Raw genomic sequence first — 18,162 nt, 5'->3', positions numbered from 1 at the left:
TATGGTGTGTATTGGCTTTACAATAGGTGAAGAACCTATAATAGGTACTTCAAATAAAGGGGCCTAGTAAATTCAATAAATTAAATAATACATTTAGATAATTGTAAAAAATTGCACTAAAATAAAAGTTTGAATAATTTTTCCTTAAATGAAATAAAACAGCTTAATAAATGAGAATAATATAGTTATAACAAATATCAGGATAAAAAATACTAATGTCATTCAAAATCAATAAAAATAATACATCTATTTGTAGCAAAGATCCTCCATTATTGAGGCAAGTCCATAAGTTGGTTACGAACTAACTTTAATGGACTTAAACTACCTATTTTTCTTTGCTAATCCTTATGTAAAAGTAACAGGATGTCTGTCTGTAAAGGATCTCTTTTATAGTGTAGGTCCTGGGAAGTTTTATAACTAATTTGGGAAAGGGGCACGTATTAAAAGATAACCTTCTTATTTTTGTGCTACTTTCTCTAATTGAAAGAGTGTGGGGGGGGGGGGCGACTCCACAACCAATATGACCTCAATTTTCCCCAGAGGCCTCCAGGGGCGTTGCTGCAAGTTTACAATTTAAAAAATCTCAATAACTTGTTATTGCTTAAAGCTTAGCATATTTGCCCTTGTTTTTAATAAATAATAAATCTCATTGAATGATACTTAAAAAAGAGGTAATAAACAGAGAGATAAAGATATGAATCAACCATTTAGAACTAAATGAATCATTCATATTCAAAAACATCCTACAGGGTGTACCAATAAATTTGTTTCTACAAAAATAAATCTGCAAGAAAAAACTTAATTATTTTTTTCAACTTTAAAGGATTCCAGCGACTAAACTGCTGCCATCATTTCTGGTTTCTAAGCTGATTGATAATATTAGTTTAATTTCAACAGATTAAAAACTGTTTTTTAAAAAACACCTTATATATATTTATACATGAATACATATTTATATTCTTTTAGTTTTAACATTTCCTTTTCAAAGTCAGAGGCCCTTCTATTGTTCTTTTTAAAGATTTTATAATTATGGATACGATTTTATATAGAAAAATAGGTTTGGATAAAAAAAGGATGAAAAAAAGGTCTCTTTAACTACTTCAATATACTGCTAGAATTTTAGGGTGGGAGGACATAAAATAACTCAAAATCTAAATTAAAATAGCCTAAAACCTAACAGTACCCTAGTTGAATCTTTTCAAAAATGAAGATATTAATTAGAAAAGTGGTTACCGAGATCTTAACTAATTAACAAAAAGGATTATTACTTTTTATGCTAAAAGAAAAAGGCCTACAATAATTTATAAAGTCAGTTTAAATTTTTATGTTTAAGGTTTTTGAATAGTTTCATCCATGGTTTAATAGAACCTGTTTCATCTCATGAATATGGGAAAATAAAATAAAAGAGAAAGAGAGAGAGCGAGAGAGAGAGAGAGAGAGAGAGAGAGAGAGAGAGAGAGAGAGAGAGAGAGAGAGAGAGAGAAAGAAAGAGATAGGATGAGATGAGGTTAATCTTTATTCATTTTTATTCATAGTTAATCAAAACAAGTTCTATTTCAAATATTTTAGATTTTAAAGTCTGTTCATCTTATAGATTTTTTTTCTTTTAAAATATTTGTTTACAATTTCTGAAATAAAACTAGTAGCAATTGTAAATGAATTCTCTTTAAGTCATATCCTATCAGGGAAGTCTAAAGAGGGGGGGGGGGGGAGAATTATAAAAAAATAAAAGCTTGGACGTCCTTGTTTACTATCCTAAGTTTTTCGAGAGAAAAAATATTAGGAACAAAAGCGAGAAGATAGTTTAAAATGATAACTAAAACTTTAATTAAGGAGACACTAATTCTACAAAAGGCCACACTTCTTTATCATGATGAAAATTGTAAGGGATTGGTAATCGCAAGTTGTCCTAGTATTATAACTTTTATGAATAAACTTTGATCCAAACATTTACTATGGTGCTCTCTTTTGCAAGTCATATCATATTTCTGCAAGCTAATAACAAAGTTAATAAAGTCAAGTAGCACAATTAGACAAGGCTGTGCAATAAAGTACCTTAATATTTGACATATAGTTCTCTAAGCTAATAACAAAGTAAATAAAGTCAAGTAGCTTAATTAGACAAGGTTGTGAAATAAAGTAGCTAAATAAGTCTTATAATAGTTCAGCAATCTAATAACAAAGTTAAAAAAGTCAAGTAGCACAATTAGACAAGGTTGTGAAATAAAGTAGCTAAATAAGTCATATTATATTTCTGCAAGCTAATAACAAAGTTAAAAAAGTCAAGTAGCACAATTAGATAAGGCTGTGAAATAAAGTAGCTAAATAAGACATATAATAGTTCTCTAAGCTAATAACAAAGTTAATAAAGTCAAGTAGCACAATTAGACAAGGTTGTGAAATAAAGTAGCTAAATAAGACATATAATAGTTCTCTAAGCTAATAACAAAGTTAATAAAGTCAAGTAGCACAATTAGACAAGGTTGTGAAATAAAGTAGCTAAATAAGACATATAATAGTTCTCTAAGCTAATAACAAAGTTAATAAAGTCAAGTAGCTTAATTAGACAAGGTTGTGAAATAAAGTATCTAAATAAGTCATATAATAGTTCAGCAAGCTAAAAAAAGGAGGAATTTTTACTTTGGATCTAGCCCTTGCGGGGCCTATACCTGTTGTTTCCCAACACAAGTTTCCCAACACAACATGGCTAACCCTGAACATGGCCTAAAGGAACCCAGTTAAAGTGTCTGACTATGACGTCAGAAAAAATTAACAATTAACCAATGAGAGACCGCTATATATTTTACCATTGGTCAATTACAGTGAATACTGGCTTCTCATTGGTTAATTGTTATTTTTTTCTGACGTCATAGTTCGACACTTTTACGAGGTTCGGCCTAAAGTACGTAAATCATATACAGTACCCCCCCCACCCTTTTTTTTTAATACATATCAAAATGCTCTAAAAAGAGTAGCAAATAAACATTATTCAATTTCAAGACATTAATTTTGATACTAAATATCCCCAAAATGGCGGGCCCTATTCTATTTTAAAACAAAACCTTATGATTAGTATCAGACTGGTATAATTTGAGTGTAATTTTGTGCTAAAAATAGCAAGTAATGCAAAAAATAAAAAGAATAGATTGATGATTATAATTTTATATGCAGTTAAAATGATATACAATCACTCACAGACAATATTATTTCCTATTAATATCAGTGGACGAGAACTGGTTCTTAGCCATACTGAAAAATCATGTACTGTATCGTAAAGGTAATTTTCAACGAATATTAAAATAAAAATCCAAAATTAATCCATTGACACACAGAAAACTGTCCCGAATTTGTATTAATTTTGAGGAACAAGACTCCAGTTACGTCATATTTTTCTTTCCCGAAAAAGGGAAGGGGGAAAGAAAAAAAAGGGAAGGGGGGAAGAAAAAAGAGATGGGAGAAAAGGGGGTTTTCCCCATCTCTTTTGAAGAGATTTTCTTCCCCCCTTCCCTTTTTCGGGAAAGAAAAATATGACGTCACTGGAGTCTTGTTCCTCAAAATTAATACAAATTCGGGACAGTTTTCTGTGTGTCAATCCATTTTTTGGCATAGAACTTCGGCCCCTTTGTGTTAACAAAATTAGTTTTAATCTTATTTGTTTTTCATTTTATTATGCATGGAAAGGTGTTTATAATACGATGCGGAATTCTATGCATACCATTTAAAATGTATGGATATTCTATTTTTTCTCGTCGGCTTTATGTTTGAACAAGTACAATTAGGTTCAAAAGTGACGAAGCATTAACATACAAAAGAATTGTATTGGGAAAACGAAATAAGTAGAAACAATTACAAAAGAAAATAAATTTTAGCAGGTCTTGTTAATTGGTAATTTAATTTTGACATACCATAACTGAATTATAGCTTAGCTAATGTTAAAAGTAGTTTTTAGACTACTTCCCAATGGCATTAATGATTTACTTTTTTTATCTAATTATCTTTTCAGTAATCCTTGAATCTATTTATTTATTTATTTATACCTCATCCAAGGGGATGCCCTTGTGCTTTTCCTTTCAGGTCTTTCAACGGGTTCAAATACCATATCAGCAACTCTTGGCGATTCCGTATCCTGAAAAATTGACAATAAGCCATCCTCTAATCTAAGAAAACTTTTATCCTCCGAAGAAAGGAATCCAAAATAGTTTAGATGCTTTCCCTTAAAGTGCCTAGTCGAGCACAGAAAAAAATGAAAGCAAGTGGAATGGGTAGATATTTCGTTAGCTTGTAATTGTAGCCTTAGTTCCCGATGGGTTATGACACCCCAAACGGTTTAGCCATGGAAAAAAAGGTGCGGTTTTAGTGTTCAAATTCACGTTGCGGTGAAGAACAAAATTTTTTACTAGAATTTTTTTGAACAGTTTCGCAAAATTAAATACAGACAGGCAAACAGACTCCATACTGCATGGACAACATGAATATCCTACTACTTTATTTAAGGATAAAAGAATTTAAATATCCAATGAAAACCAAATAGTTTTACCTTAAATGCAAAATCTTCTGTATCTGTTTGTTTGGAAGCCCTGATGACCTCCACCCATTTCTCTGTGCACACACCAACTGTCCGGAACCTAAAATTGGTTAATATATAAAGACAATGATGGATAAATTGATGTACATCCACAATATAATACACAAAATTGTTCCTTCTGTAATTGTATATTACAATTAGTGTTTGAAACATTTGGACATTCAGCTTAATTAACCAACCAATCAAAACTTAATAAAAGTCCCCCAATTATTGAGCCAACGAATCAAAAACGTTTTCATAAAACTTTGAAGACAAGCCCATTGTCCCCTCTCTCTCTGATAAATAGCTAAAAGCCACAGATAATTAAAGTTAATAATTCACCAAAACATCTAAGCTCATTAAAAGTACACTTTCTTATTCAGTGTGCTACAATTTTCTAAAGTAATAGGGGAGCTGTTATTGTAACGACTAGCAAAAGCCCAGTTATGATTTTTTAAGTCTGAAAAAGAGTGCGTTTTTGTTCATTTGATCATTATATGTACAATTAGCAATACTTCTTTACCCATTGGCAAAATTAGCCCTTAACCACCGTCATAACACCGTTCGATTGTCATTTTCACACCCAGGAAATTCTATTAGGATGTAAAAGTCACAGTTTGCATGACAAAAATATACTTGTTTTTTAATCTTTCAAACAATACATAAAATACTTGTTCTAATTTGTAAGTAAACTTACTTTGATGGTTCTTTCGGGTCTTCAATAATTTTACAGTCTCCGACGCCAATGGTTCGTCTCATTCTGTCTCGTTCTGCCTCTGTTATACCACATGCCACTGTAACCTGAAAAAAAATTAAAATAGAATAATAGTTATTCTTTAATAAAGTAGTAAGTTTTGTCTAAAGCTACAGATCTCAAACAATACTGGTCCGAATTGGTTTAGTACTCTTTTTTGGGAAACTTCATAAATGTCGTGACACATAGCGCATCCCCTCGTTCTCGGCTATATGATTGGTTCGAATCTTGGCCCAACACCAAACATTGTTCCTACTTTTGCAATGTCAGGTAGGGGGGTCTTGCAATTGAAGGGCTGGTTGTCAGAAGAGCGTTTGACCATATAATCATTCACATCATTAAGCAAGATTTGACTCAGAGATGTAAACTGGAATAAGATCTCGACGTCCTCGAGGCTAACTAAGATTGGCCAAAGGATTATCACTTCCAGTCTCCGTGTGCATCTGAGTCCTAACTTCAGAAAATCAGGGCTACAACAATTACTATCTGAGGCTAAAATGAGTATGTACAGTAAACCAATATATCACCTTGTCAATTGGTTTAGGTGTAATCTGACACCAGGAGTCGACCATATTTTCTGGGGCCACAGACCTGCGGCCACCATTCTCCTCATCCAGTTTACAGGTGAGGCCGCGGTCAATGGTGAAGGGGCGGAGGTTGTCCCGGCCAACTTGGGTTCCCTGGTCGAATACCTCCTTCTTAGGCTCAGGTCCCTAAAAGTAAAAATTTAAGAATTTAATACTGAGAATCTATTTAAAGGGTTACAACTCCCCATATTGATAACATAGAAAGATCTTAAAGTAAAAATGCTTCCAAAAGGTTAACTTAAAATATAGTTTCCCCAACTCTAGATTCAACTATTTAAAGCTGATTTGTAAAGTAAATTAAATGAAAAACAACTTTTGTCCACAAAGGTTTACACTCTTTAACCAATAATATGGTTGGATTTTTCCCACACTGCTTGTGTTCCTACAGGTCCAAATAAGTGATTGGGCATATAGATTTACTATATCTATTACCTTAACCGCTTCTTCTTCGACTTTAGCCAGAGCTTTCTGCAGCAGGGGACACGACATTATATCCTCTTCGGTTCTGGCAACCGCGGCCTCGATTTTGGCCTCCATCTCAGCCTGAGGGTTGGCAACCGTGCTCATATTTTTGTTACAAGCAAATAGAAGCGAAGGTTAACTATAATTAGGGTCTGCATGTCATAATGTCATGGGCAGGTCTTTACATTTTTAAATATGGTAAATCATCTTATTGTTTTGATTGCTTATTGTGTAAATTTCAAATTGTTGGGCAAAGCTACTCTATAAAAAGAACCAAAAAGGTTTAAAGTAGGGTTGGGCCGGATACTTTTTTGGCCGGATACCGGATACCGGATATCCGGCTGATTTCAAATGCCGGATATCCGGTATCCGGCTGGATATCCGGCCAACGCCGGATATCCGGCAAATTTCCGGTTATCCGGCCAAATTACCGAATATCCGGCCGGGTAACCGGCTAAATTACCAGATATTAAAGTAGCAAAAAATATTTATTAATAAACTTTTGAGATTTCATATAATAAAATTTGCATAAAGATAAACATATTCAATAATAAGAAAATTATAGCCATTTAAAATTTTAAAAAGCAAAGATTTTTGGTGTAAAATATAAAAAAAGTTATAGCCGGATATCCGGCCGGATAGTTTCAATATCCGGTATCCGGCCGGATATTGAAAATGGCCGGATATCCGGCCAAACCCTAGTTTAAAGGCATAAGTGTGCGAAAGTGAGTGGGGGGTGTCAGCATAATTGAACTTGGGGAGGACTGCGCCCCAGCAGAAACCATGTGCACACCATTGTTTGTAGTTTTATTTTACAGGCAATTCATTCAATTTGTATTTTTTATAAAAACTCTTTTACAACAATATCATGAGTGAAGCTACTCAATAATTGTTATAGAATGACAAACAGAAATAACTAGAAGCTGAATTTAAGCAAGGTACAAATAAAGAAGATAACATTTAAAATTAAAACATAACTTGAAAAAATATATTTTGTTGTCCATTAAAATACATAAAAATGCAATAACTTAGACATAATGATGGTATTTTAAAAGCTTTTATGAAAGCAAATTTTGGCCTTTGTTGATGCAAATCAATTTGAAATGGGTGTTTTACCATTGTAACAATAATAGCTAATTTAGTAGCATTTGCTAATTGTCTTGAAGGTGATGTGTTTGAGCCCTCACAAAACAGATAAATAATCAAAATGCTACGTACTGATATACTGCTGATATTCAAGACGTTTAGTGCCAGTAGTAATTATAAAGGGAATGCCTTATCTCATAAACAGGCACATTGTGTTATACAATTAAATGGTTGCACTTTTAGGCTAGACTAAAGGCGTTTGCTAATGAATCAATAGGCGTCTTTACTATGCAAATAATATATCTAGCTATTTTTAGCCCTTTTGTAAGATAACTTTTTAAAAGGCAGTCGCCCAAGGGGAAATATATACAAAACAAAATCTTGTTTCATGAATAATATTTTTGGGGAGAAACAGTTTTCATTCTAAAATTATTAACTCTTAAATCTTAATGAAAAAAAAAACTAGTTGTTTCACCCCTAACCTCTGTGGGAATGTGGGTGTCCGGGGGAGTTCAGTAAAATAGCCTAAAAACACCCTAACACCCTTACGAACCTTCAGTGAAAAGTACTACCGAAAGGGATCAGTCATTTTCGAGATCCCAAGTTTCGGACAAAAAAATACATTATAACATAGGATAAACAAATTTAAAAATTTGACTAATTTATGAACAGATCTATAGTATAGATGTATATACAGATCTATAGTATAGATGTATATACAGACAACTACCTCCCTTCCTTTTTCAAAGACCTGTTTCATCTGCTTCTAGATTATTTTCTGCTACTTGGCTGTGCTAATATAAGCGACACCATTGGTTGATTTTCAACGACCCAATAGAAAGGTTGCACAAGGTGATTGCGATGGGGAGATAAAGTTATTTAACCCTTTCTTCCTCTAGTGTTTTACTTTAATAATTTATGTACTTTTTTAAGGATTTTAAATTTTCTATAAATCTACATTAATAGAAAGAATGTACTTAGATGTTTTCACATGGTGGTAATATCTCATGTTTCATCTAAATAACCTCAAATCCTTTAATATTTACTAGCAGCTACGCCCCTAGAGGCCTCTAGGGGTCACTTGAGGAGGAGAGAGTCAAATTTAATAACCCAATTTCTTATTGTAAAATTTAAAGGAAAAAGTAAAAAAAGTTTTTTGGGGGGCGAAATTTTTTTTTGGGGGGGGGTGCTCCCCCCCCCTCATTTTTATTTTAATTTTAAAAAAATTTGGGGGGGAGGGGATTTTTCATTTTTTGGAGGGTTGGGGGTGTCCCACCCCCCAAAAAATAGCTATAAACCTTCCCGGGTCCTATGAGAAACTACCCTGTTATGGAGAACCCGATCGGTTCAGCGGTTAGCGAGATCCTTCGGTACAGACACACAGATACACACACAGACAAACAAACATTCTGTTACTTTAGTATAAGGATAAATAATATAGTAATTTATAAATATTTAGTCATTTATAAAATTTACTTTACCTAAACCAAACTAAAAGAAGCATTTTCTATATGTTATCAAGATTTTAAAGTGTTTAGGGGAAAGGGGTGGGGGATTAATCCACATGCAAAAAAAATGATTTTGTCTAAATAGTGATGATATTTAAGAAAATCTAATCCGTGTTTAGAATTTTTGAATATTTAACGCTGTAGGCGCAAAACCATTCTTTGGGCATGTGTGTCCACAAACAACAAGTGAAATAGCGAATAGCTGAACTTAAAAGTGTTTTTTTTTATGTTGTATCCTTTTATACAAAGTAGTAAGGTTTTTTCGGAAGCTCCAGAACTGAATAGCTACCAAACAGATAAGATCCTCTAATTTAAGTTAGCTTCACATAGGTCCTGTAGTGGTTTTAGACTGTTTTATTTTCAGATTTAAGTTTTGGGATGGTTTTGACCTATTTTTAAGCTTTCCGCATCCACTTCTAATACAGAGCCCATAGACGCTAGGGGCATTGTCTTTAGTTGTATAATATGCTAGACCTTTGAAAAAATAAAATAAAATTTAGAGGTAGTAAAATATTAACAGCAAAATAAACAAACTTTTGTCAACTGTTTGGTAGAAACATCCTAATATAGTCAAACTATGATTGTCTGTTCATCATGCTTTAAAAATCTGGTGTTAAATTCTTTTTGCAAATGAACCTTTTTTAATATCTCAATACATTTGTGTTCAATTCTCCCTTTCAATTAGACATTAGACTGTAAATTAAGCTCAAAGTACTCAAAGTTTATAAAACATTCTCTCCTATTCGTTAGCTTTAAAACTTTGGGTACTTTTATTGGTTGAATCTAGCAGGGTTCAAACTACATCCAATAATTTTAATCTTCTGAAGGTGTAGTTTTTTAATTAATTTAACATTAGAATCTGTAAAACTTTCTTAGTTCGTATACAAATATTAAACAATAAAAGTCTTGATCTATGTAATATTTACAGAAGTATGTATAGGTAAATCATAAACCATGCAGATTTGTTAAAACACCAGTATTTTTAAAATTCTTCCTTTAAATATGACGTCATGATGTCAGTACTCTGTCAGATGGGCATAATTTTAGAAATGTTGGGATAAGAATATATATTTTTAAATAACAATGTAAGTATTATAGAGAGTTTTCCGCGAATATATAAATGGAAATGAATAAAAGATTGTGTTAGCTCAAGGGGATGAAAGCGTCAGCAAGGGATTAATTGAATTATTTTTATATAATTATTATTGGAAAGTGAGAATCTAAAAAATATAATACGCTACATGAATTTTTAGACGGCTCACTTCTTTTAATCCAGCACAAATGAATCGGATTCTGAGCCATGAACTAGATGAATCAGTCTTTCCCTAATAAAAGTAAAATTGTTTTTTATTGAAAAGCAAATTATTACGGGATGAGGAAAACTTTACATTATGGGACAAGATAAAAAAGCTAACAACCGTCGCGTTCCCTGATAAATTTTGGTTAAAATATGCAGACAAAAAATTGTAAACATTGTTTTCATTTCAACAAAACGAACATAAAATACAAAGATAATAAAAGTATCCTTTTATAAAAATATCAAGATGTAAGTCTATGTGTACCGAAGGATCTCGATAACCACTGAACCAATATGGTTCTCCTTTACAATGAAGCTTCCCAGATATCCAGGGAAGGTTTATATCTATTTTGAGGGCTCCTCCACCCTTTCAAGAGATATTCCCAATGAAACCCCCTAACCCCGACCCCCCCCCCCAAAAAAAAAAAATATTTATTTACATGTATATCAGATGAAGAGGTGTTTATCCCCCTGAAACTTTTAAACTCATTTTACTTCCCTCAAAAAAAACTTGGACATCCCTATTTTTACATGTTTCCAATAATTACAAATAATGAGCACGATTAAAAACCTTTGAAATCATTTCTTCCATCCTGATATCTGTACCAGTCCCCTTGCCCATGGTTCTAACCCGGGTTGTGTTTGTGGAGTGGGAAACCTTGCGGGGCGGCTGCGGAGAGCGAAGCCTAAAAATAATTCGGTTAGGTTAAAAAAATTTGTCTATATTATAATTTTCAAGAATTGGGTAATATCCTCTGGAGGGGGGGGGGGGGCTACTCAAATTTTCAAAAGAGGATAACGCCAAGAATTGCATAAAATTAGGACGATTACTTCCATTACTAATCAATAGTAAAATAAATAAATATATAAAAAGAGGGAGAGAGAGATGGAGATGAAGATGGAGTGATTAAAAGATAGACAGAGAAAATGTAAGAAAGAAGGAGGTAGATAGAGAAGGGAGGGATAGATCGAAAGAAGGAGCGCGGCGGAAGAAAAAAAGAGAGATAGAAACAAGGAAAGGAGGAGAGAGAAGATATAAGAAAGACAAAGAAAAAGAAAAAAATAAGGAGAGATAGATAGATAGGTAGAGAGAGAGAGAGGGGGGAGAGGGAAGGAGAAAGAAAGAAAATAGAGTAAAGTAAGATACAAAAAAAAAATCTTATTTTTTTAATTGAACCTAAAGTTGAAAACACAGTGACGTTACTCTAAAATTAAAGTTTACCTTGGGTCTGTGTTGCTAGCACGTTCTCTTGTGTCAGGTTTAATAACTTCTGGTTCTTTCACTGGCAGCAAATAATCATCGGTATTCACCTATTAAAAAAAGTAAATTTTACAACAATTTTTTTTAGTAAATTTGTTTGTCTGTTTTCAAATAGAAATAACTCTTTATTCTGGATAATTCAGATTAATCTATCTTTTTATCTATTCCAACTACATTTATATCTATTTTGTCTGTTTTTATATATTTATCTATAAATCTATCTATATATGACCTAAGCATCTAATACCAAGGAAAGTTATGCTGTTGACTTCAAATTTATCTGCTGTTGTTGTTGATTAAGTCTCCAACTACCAATCCATTTATCTTTCTATGTATCTTACCTGGGCATCTAGCATCAACGGCAGTTGGGCTGATGTCTTAAAATTTCTCTGCTGTTGATGATTATTATGATATCTATCTTTCTATCTATCTAGTACCTGGGCATCTATCATCAACGGCAGTTGGGCTGTTGACTTTCTCTGATATTGTTGTTTATGATAATATCCATCCATCTATCCATCTTTTTATCTATCTATCTATCTTACCTGGGCATCTAACATCAAGGGAAGTTGGGATGTTGACTTCATATTCCTCTGCAGTTGTTGATGTTGTTGTTGATTATGATAGTATTGATGTCTCCAGTTGTCACTGTGAAGTTCAGGATCGTCCGAATTAAAGCCACATGATGTTGATCGTTTGCGCTAAAAATAGAGAGATCCTTAAATAAAAGTAACAGGATGTCTGCCTGACTATGTTTGTGGCTTAGGATCTAGCTAACTGCTTGACCGATATACTTCTCCTTTCAATTGAGTCTCCTTGAGCTTAAATCCTGGGAGTTTTTAAAAATAGTACCTTACTTTTAAAAAGTTGGACATACACTTGTAAAGAGTAGCTGCGCTATGAACACAGTAAAAGTGTCGGACTGATTATGACGTAAAAAAATTAGCCAATGAGAGGCCACTATTAATTTTACCATTGGTCAATAATGGCCTCTCATTGGCTAATTTTGTTTTTACGTCATAATCAGTCCGACACTTTTACTGTGTTCCTGCGCTATCAAAATAAATCAATTAAAATTACTTAAGTATTTTTCTAACCTGGAATGAAATAAATTCTTCAGGATGTACAGAGCCGCTAATTTGGGCGGTGGCGCATTTGGCGTACGGCGATTCACTTCTGGCCCGCCGATTCAGATTCTGCGGCGGATACCGCCGACGTAAACTGTCTGACATCTTGCCGCCTCGGAAATCTGTTTTTTTTTATGGATATTGACGATTCTAATTTTTATAATTAATAAGAAGACACCATATGTATGTAATTAATAAGCGCATTATTTACGCATCAAAGACGTCAGAGCTTTTTACATTTTTTTAATGGGATGTGTAAACTTTTTTTTTTTGGGGGGGGGGTCAAAACGGGGAGGTTTATTACCTTCTAAAAACTTTGGGTAATGTGTATGGCTTCCCCAATTATAAGTGGAAGTTTCTATTGAATAGGTAAAATCTAGTGCCTATAGCAAATACCAAATTTGGTTGGTTGGTTTCTTGCACAAAAAAATTAGTCTTAAATATGAACTTAAAGTTAGTGGCGAATCATTAATCTTGAATAAAAAAATACTCCTATTTGTTTTACATTTTTTCTCTTTTTATTCTGTTTTTTTAAACTTTAAATCATCAAATTAACGCTATTATGATAATCATAAAACAAATACTGAAATCAACGGCAAATATGTTAATAGTAAATTGAATAGACAAACCGCCTCATGCGAAAATTAACCATCAATTAAAAATGAAAAATCATTGGTTTTTAAATGCATTATTAAAGGCTAGGGTCAGGCGATCTGAAAAATTAACAATAGCCGTTTTAGAAACTAGCAAAGTCATGATTTAATATTGAATTATTCTAAAGTATATAAATTCATTCATTAGCCAATGTTAACAGCTGCAAAAGTGCTTAAGAATAAATGTCGATATCTTCAGAAAAAAAACAAAGAAAATAGCCTATAACCCTAGCTTGGCTATTACTTAGCTTTTTAGAAAAATAAAGTCAAGGCCCACTAATTCGCATTTAACAGAAAAAAAACTTTGCTGTATCAATCAAACACCTTCTGTAAGTGGTGAAATTGACCTATGTCTTTTTATAGACATTGGATATGCATAAAAAGCGTATATAAAACAATAGATTAAAATGATGGATAAACTCTCTCAGTGAAGGATGGATGGATGGAGTGATTAGTTGAGACTTTTTTTTGGCAAGGTGCAGGAAATAGATAGATAGCATTGACAGATAGATATTTATTGGGGTGGCAGGATGAAAACAAAATAAGATAAAAATAAATTAGAGATAGGAAAAAGTGGAGTTATATAGGTAAAATAGACGTCTAAAATCATAAAAGGAGAGAAAAGAAAATTATAACAAAGATAAAAAGGCATAAATTAATAGAGAAACAAGGCGCGAAAAAAGGAGAAAAATGGGGAGGCGAGAGTTAATGAAATTAATAGTATATTAGATATACAGATAGAGGGGAAAAAATGTCAGAAGAAAATTAAAAATTATTAAAGGAAGGAGAGAGAGAAAAAAAGTAGATAGATAAATAGTTAGAGAGAGAGAGAGAAAGAGAGAGAGAGAGAGAGAGAGAGAGAGAGAGAGAGAGAGAGAGAGAGAGAGAGAGAGAGGGAGAGAGAGAGAGATACAGAGATACAGAGAAAGAGAGATGGAGAGAGAGAGAGAAAGAGAGAAAGAGACAAAAAGTGAAGAAAGAGAGTGATAAAAAGTGAAAGATTATTTCTTATTGTCTTAACATTTGATTGTTTGAAATGATTGAATAATAATTTAAACATTAGACAATGACAATTTTGTTTTTGATAGTTTTTGTTGATTTGATGACAAGAAGATTTATCAGTAGAATTCTAGTATTTATCAATTGAACCATAACACCCCCCCCCCCCCAAACATTTGGGGGTAGTTAATGGGAAGAAGGTTTTCCCCAACCCTACTTAATAAGCTATAAAAATTGGAAAGAATTTTAATGAATATAATAGATTTGAAATCTGCATAAAATTTTAAGGAATTTTTATAAAATTCGTTTTTTGTATAATTCTTTATCTATAAGCGCAAATACAAATTAAGTTAAATAATTTTCACATCTGTGATTGGTGGATTGAAAACTATCTGCGCCCTGATTGGAGAAGCTCAAGTGACGTACATCATTCAACCAATTAGAGCGCAGGTAGTTTCCAATCCACCTATCCTATTGGTCAAAATTTATTAACTTAAATTGGATTTGCGCTTTTAAATAATGAATTATATAAAAACGAATTTTATAAAAAAAATCCTTAAAATTTTATGCAGATTTCAAATCTATTACATTCATTAATATTCTTTCCAATTTTTATAGCTTACTACTTAAGTCTCATTCAAAGAAATGTTAGGCTTCAAAGGCTGATGTAAGCTATAGAGTAAGCATTTAGGAGTAAGTAAAATTAAAGTCATATCTTCTAAATTTTCAATAATAACCTCTGCGTAGAGCTCTCACCCTGCAGTACTATCAAACAACAAATCTTACTTTACCTAACCTAAGCTAACTACTTTAACAAAATATTAACCTTTCCATAACAAATACTATTGCATAAAATGAATTTACCCCCCGCTCTTCTAGTTTTGCAATATGGGGGTTTATGGTTGCTTCAATCTCGATTTAAGTGATTATAAGATTTATCTTATATCATTTTGCATGGTTTAAAACTTTAGAATAAAAATAAAATCATTAATTCATCATTCATTAAACATTGATTAAAACATTTTAAGAAAGGATATGATATCTGAATTAAAAATAGTATTCCTTTAACTCTTGACAGTAAAGAAAGCTATTTAATATTGTCCTTTTAAAAAAACTGCAACATAATGCAGTCTTGTGTTTTTAATAATTTTTTTTAATTTTGAAAAAAAACAATATATACTGCAGGGGGTTTTATCCCTGAAGATTTCTATCCCTACGAAGATCATCTTTACTTAACCTAACCTAACTTTAAATAAGCATAAAAAAACGTTTTTTTTCTTTACAAGAATTCGTTTCTTGTCTAGGTCAAATTGGTAATCTGCTCGATTTTCTTCAGTCATTATATCCCTACTCCTCTTTCTATTCAAAAGATGTTTTAAATAATGCGAAATTTTGTATGGTTTCTTTGAATTCAAGTTTTATTGAAAATCAAACAATTTTTAGGTTTGACGTTAATTTTGTTTTCTGAGTAACTTTCTATTGAAGCATAAAATTTAATGTTTTTTTTCCAAAAACATTCGTTTTTAGAATTTTTTTTTTAATTAAGTAGAAGAAAATAAAAAAATTATTTTTAGTTCATAATTAGATAATTTTTAAAAGCAAAAAAAAGATTTTATCGTCTTTGTATACCTGTTGGGGACCTTTTTGGTCTGCTATTAAATTGCTTTCTGCTCTTTCGTGGCGACTTGGCTGTGTTAATATTCCCGACGCTATTGGTTAATTTTTAAAGACCCAATTGAAAGTCGGCACAGGGTCCTCGGGGCGGAGACATACGGTAATTTAATCCCTTCCCCCTCTATTTTTTTACTCTAATGTAGGAACAAACCATAATTTTTTTTTCGTAATAATCAAATTTTGTTGTTGCTTTGTTTGCTCTAGTCTCAATATACGTGATTGATGATTGACAATATCCACCAACCTATATCTTCATCATCGGTATCCATAGCTTCTTCGTACAACCTGTTATACAAAAACAACATTGTTAGTATCGCAGCTACTCTGCGATTTAGTTATGTCTGTTCGTCCGATTGTCCGTGATTCTAAAATATTTGAGAATACAAAATATCTACAGTCAAAGTCTGTAAGAAGTAAAAACAATTCCAGTGAGATGTGGTATTTTTTGCTTTTCATATTGTTTTACTAGTTGACTAATTTTTTTCTAACTTCATATCTAATGGAGCTGTCATTAGATATTCAATATTATCAATTCATTACTTATCTATAATACAAAGTAGAATGATGTCTGTCCGTCTGTCTGTCTGTCCGTCTGTCTGTCCGTCTGTCCGTCTGTCCGTCTGTCTGTCCGTCTGTCTGTCCGTCCGTCTGTCTGTCCGTCCGTCTGTCTGTCCGTCCGTCCGTCCGTCCCTTAAGATCTCAGTAACCACTGAACCGATCGGATTCTACTCTTCAGGAAATATACCTACTGGTCCTGTAGTGGTTTTAGAATATTTTCTTGGGGGGGTGGGAAACCCCAACCCCCCCCCAAAAAAAAACAACAACAAAGATTTCCCCACATTTTTTTTGCTGAAGATTTCCTTGGTCCTCTTACGAATTTCGCATTAATTTTTTTTGGATTACCTCTTGGAGCAAAGTCCCTAGAGGCTAGGGGCGAAGCCGCTAGTTTGATATATTGCGAGCCTGGCGATAATGGTGTTAGGCTTTTTATATATTAAGTAAGCGATATGAAAAAGTATTTAGAAGTTTTGTCTGAAGCAAAGCATCTTGGAAATATGTATTACGGTACGGTTATTATTTTCAGTGATATATGTATGTGTAAGGATGGTTTTAGGCTATTTTCCTGACCCCCATTAGGCTGACTTACCTAGCATCCTCAAAAATATCTTCTTCTTCTCCTCTCTCTTTCCTCAATCTAGCCTCGCGTGCCTAAAAAGAGACAGTGTTGTTGATTATGTTTACAAGAAATGGGATGAGGTGGTTCTTAGGGGTTTGATGACGACTCTTTGGGGCCAAGTCCTCTCCACGCCATATTCTGCGAGTTAATTTCAGTGAAACGCACTCAATCGCCCAGGGAATTAAATAAGGTTACACCCAACAGACATCCAACTCTTTGATTGAACGACCTTTGTCTGGAAATCCTAGACTATCATACATGGTAACAAGGCATACCCCCTACTTTGACTATTAATGAGTTAAAACCATAGGAAGGTAACACTCATAATTACCCAGGAGGGATAGGAAATAGAACTTTATTAATTTTACTGAATAATAGTTGTAAAATGAGCGGAGCGGAGCTGAGGGTTTAATCCCTAAAAGCCATACATTTTGTATATAATGTTTCTGTATTATTTAAATATAAGGTTGTTGAATAAGCTTGTTGTTACTATTGTAATCAGTATCTTGTGAACCACCATTGTAAATAAATCAATCTGTACATAGATAAACTTTGGTTTGTTTAACTGAAGCAAAGCTCAACTACATGCAAGGTTCGTTGTGTGTATGGCACCAGTACTGGAAGCGTTGCTGCACTATTACTCGTTGCCTAACTGTCGCTAAGTCTGCCATCAGACTACAATACAACATAGCTAATTGTTACCTTCAATTTAAGAATCAAAAGCCTTTTTTCTTCTTTAAGTACTGATAACTTCATTTGCATCATTGGTATAGCTTCAACCTAATTATATCATGTTCGTTATTTATCACATCGTATTATAAACAACTTTCCGCGGATATGAGATTAAAGCCAATTTTGTTGTAAAATTCGATAACGGTTCTAATCCACCGGAGGATAAACGGTTTCGATACCATACTGGAAAAATTGTTAAAATTCATTTATTGTTAGCAATGAGTTATTAAGTACTTTGATAATGTCAAATTTACATTAACATGGATCTTTTTAACTTGTAC

The 18,162-nt window shown here is 32.9% G+C and overlaps 1 protein-coding gene across 1 annotated transcript in view; it reads right to left on the bottom strand.

The window, feature by feature from the left end:
• The window catches only part of LOC145328180 (uncharacterized), a 45,422-nt gene that overhangs the window by 14,446 nt on the left and 12,814 nt on the right, over window positions 1-18,162 (bottom strand). The window contains exons 13-24 of the mRNA XM_080171769.1: window positions 17,852-17,929; window positions 17,120-17,181; window positions 16,217-16,257; window positions 12,617-12,768; window positions 12,065-12,220; window positions 11,481-11,569; window positions 10,830-10,944; window positions 6,338-6,448; window positions 5,846-6,031; window positions 5,262-5,365; window positions 4,538-4,625; window positions 4,038-4,126 (exon numbers count right to left, since the gene is read on the bottom strand). Coding sequence (XP_080027895.1) covers window positions 4,038-4,126; window positions 4,538-4,625; window positions 5,262-5,365; window positions 5,846-6,031; window positions 6,338-6,448; window positions 10,830-10,944; window positions 11,481-11,569; window positions 12,065-12,220; window positions 12,617-12,768; window positions 16,217-16,257; window positions 17,120-17,181; window positions 17,852-17,929 — 1,271 coding nt within the window. The remainder of the gene's footprint in view (window positions 1-4,037; window positions 4,127-4,537; window positions 4,626-5,261; window positions 5,366-5,845; window positions 6,032-6,337; window positions 6,449-10,829; window positions 10,945-11,480; window positions 11,570-12,064; window positions 12,221-12,616; window positions 12,769-16,216; window positions 16,258-17,119; window positions 17,182-17,851; window positions 17,930-18,162) is intronic.

The sequence above is a fragment of the Acartia tonsa genome, chromosome 9 (assembly GCF_053477335.1).
Source record: "Acartia tonsa isolate MP-2025a chromosome 9, ASM5347733v1, whole genome shotgun sequence".
Taxonomy (NCBI): domain Eukaryota; kingdom Metazoa; phylum Arthropoda; class Copepoda; order Calanoida; family Acartiidae; genus Acartia; species Acartia tonsa.
This window is presented reverse-complemented; position numbering and strand designations above follow the sequence as displayed.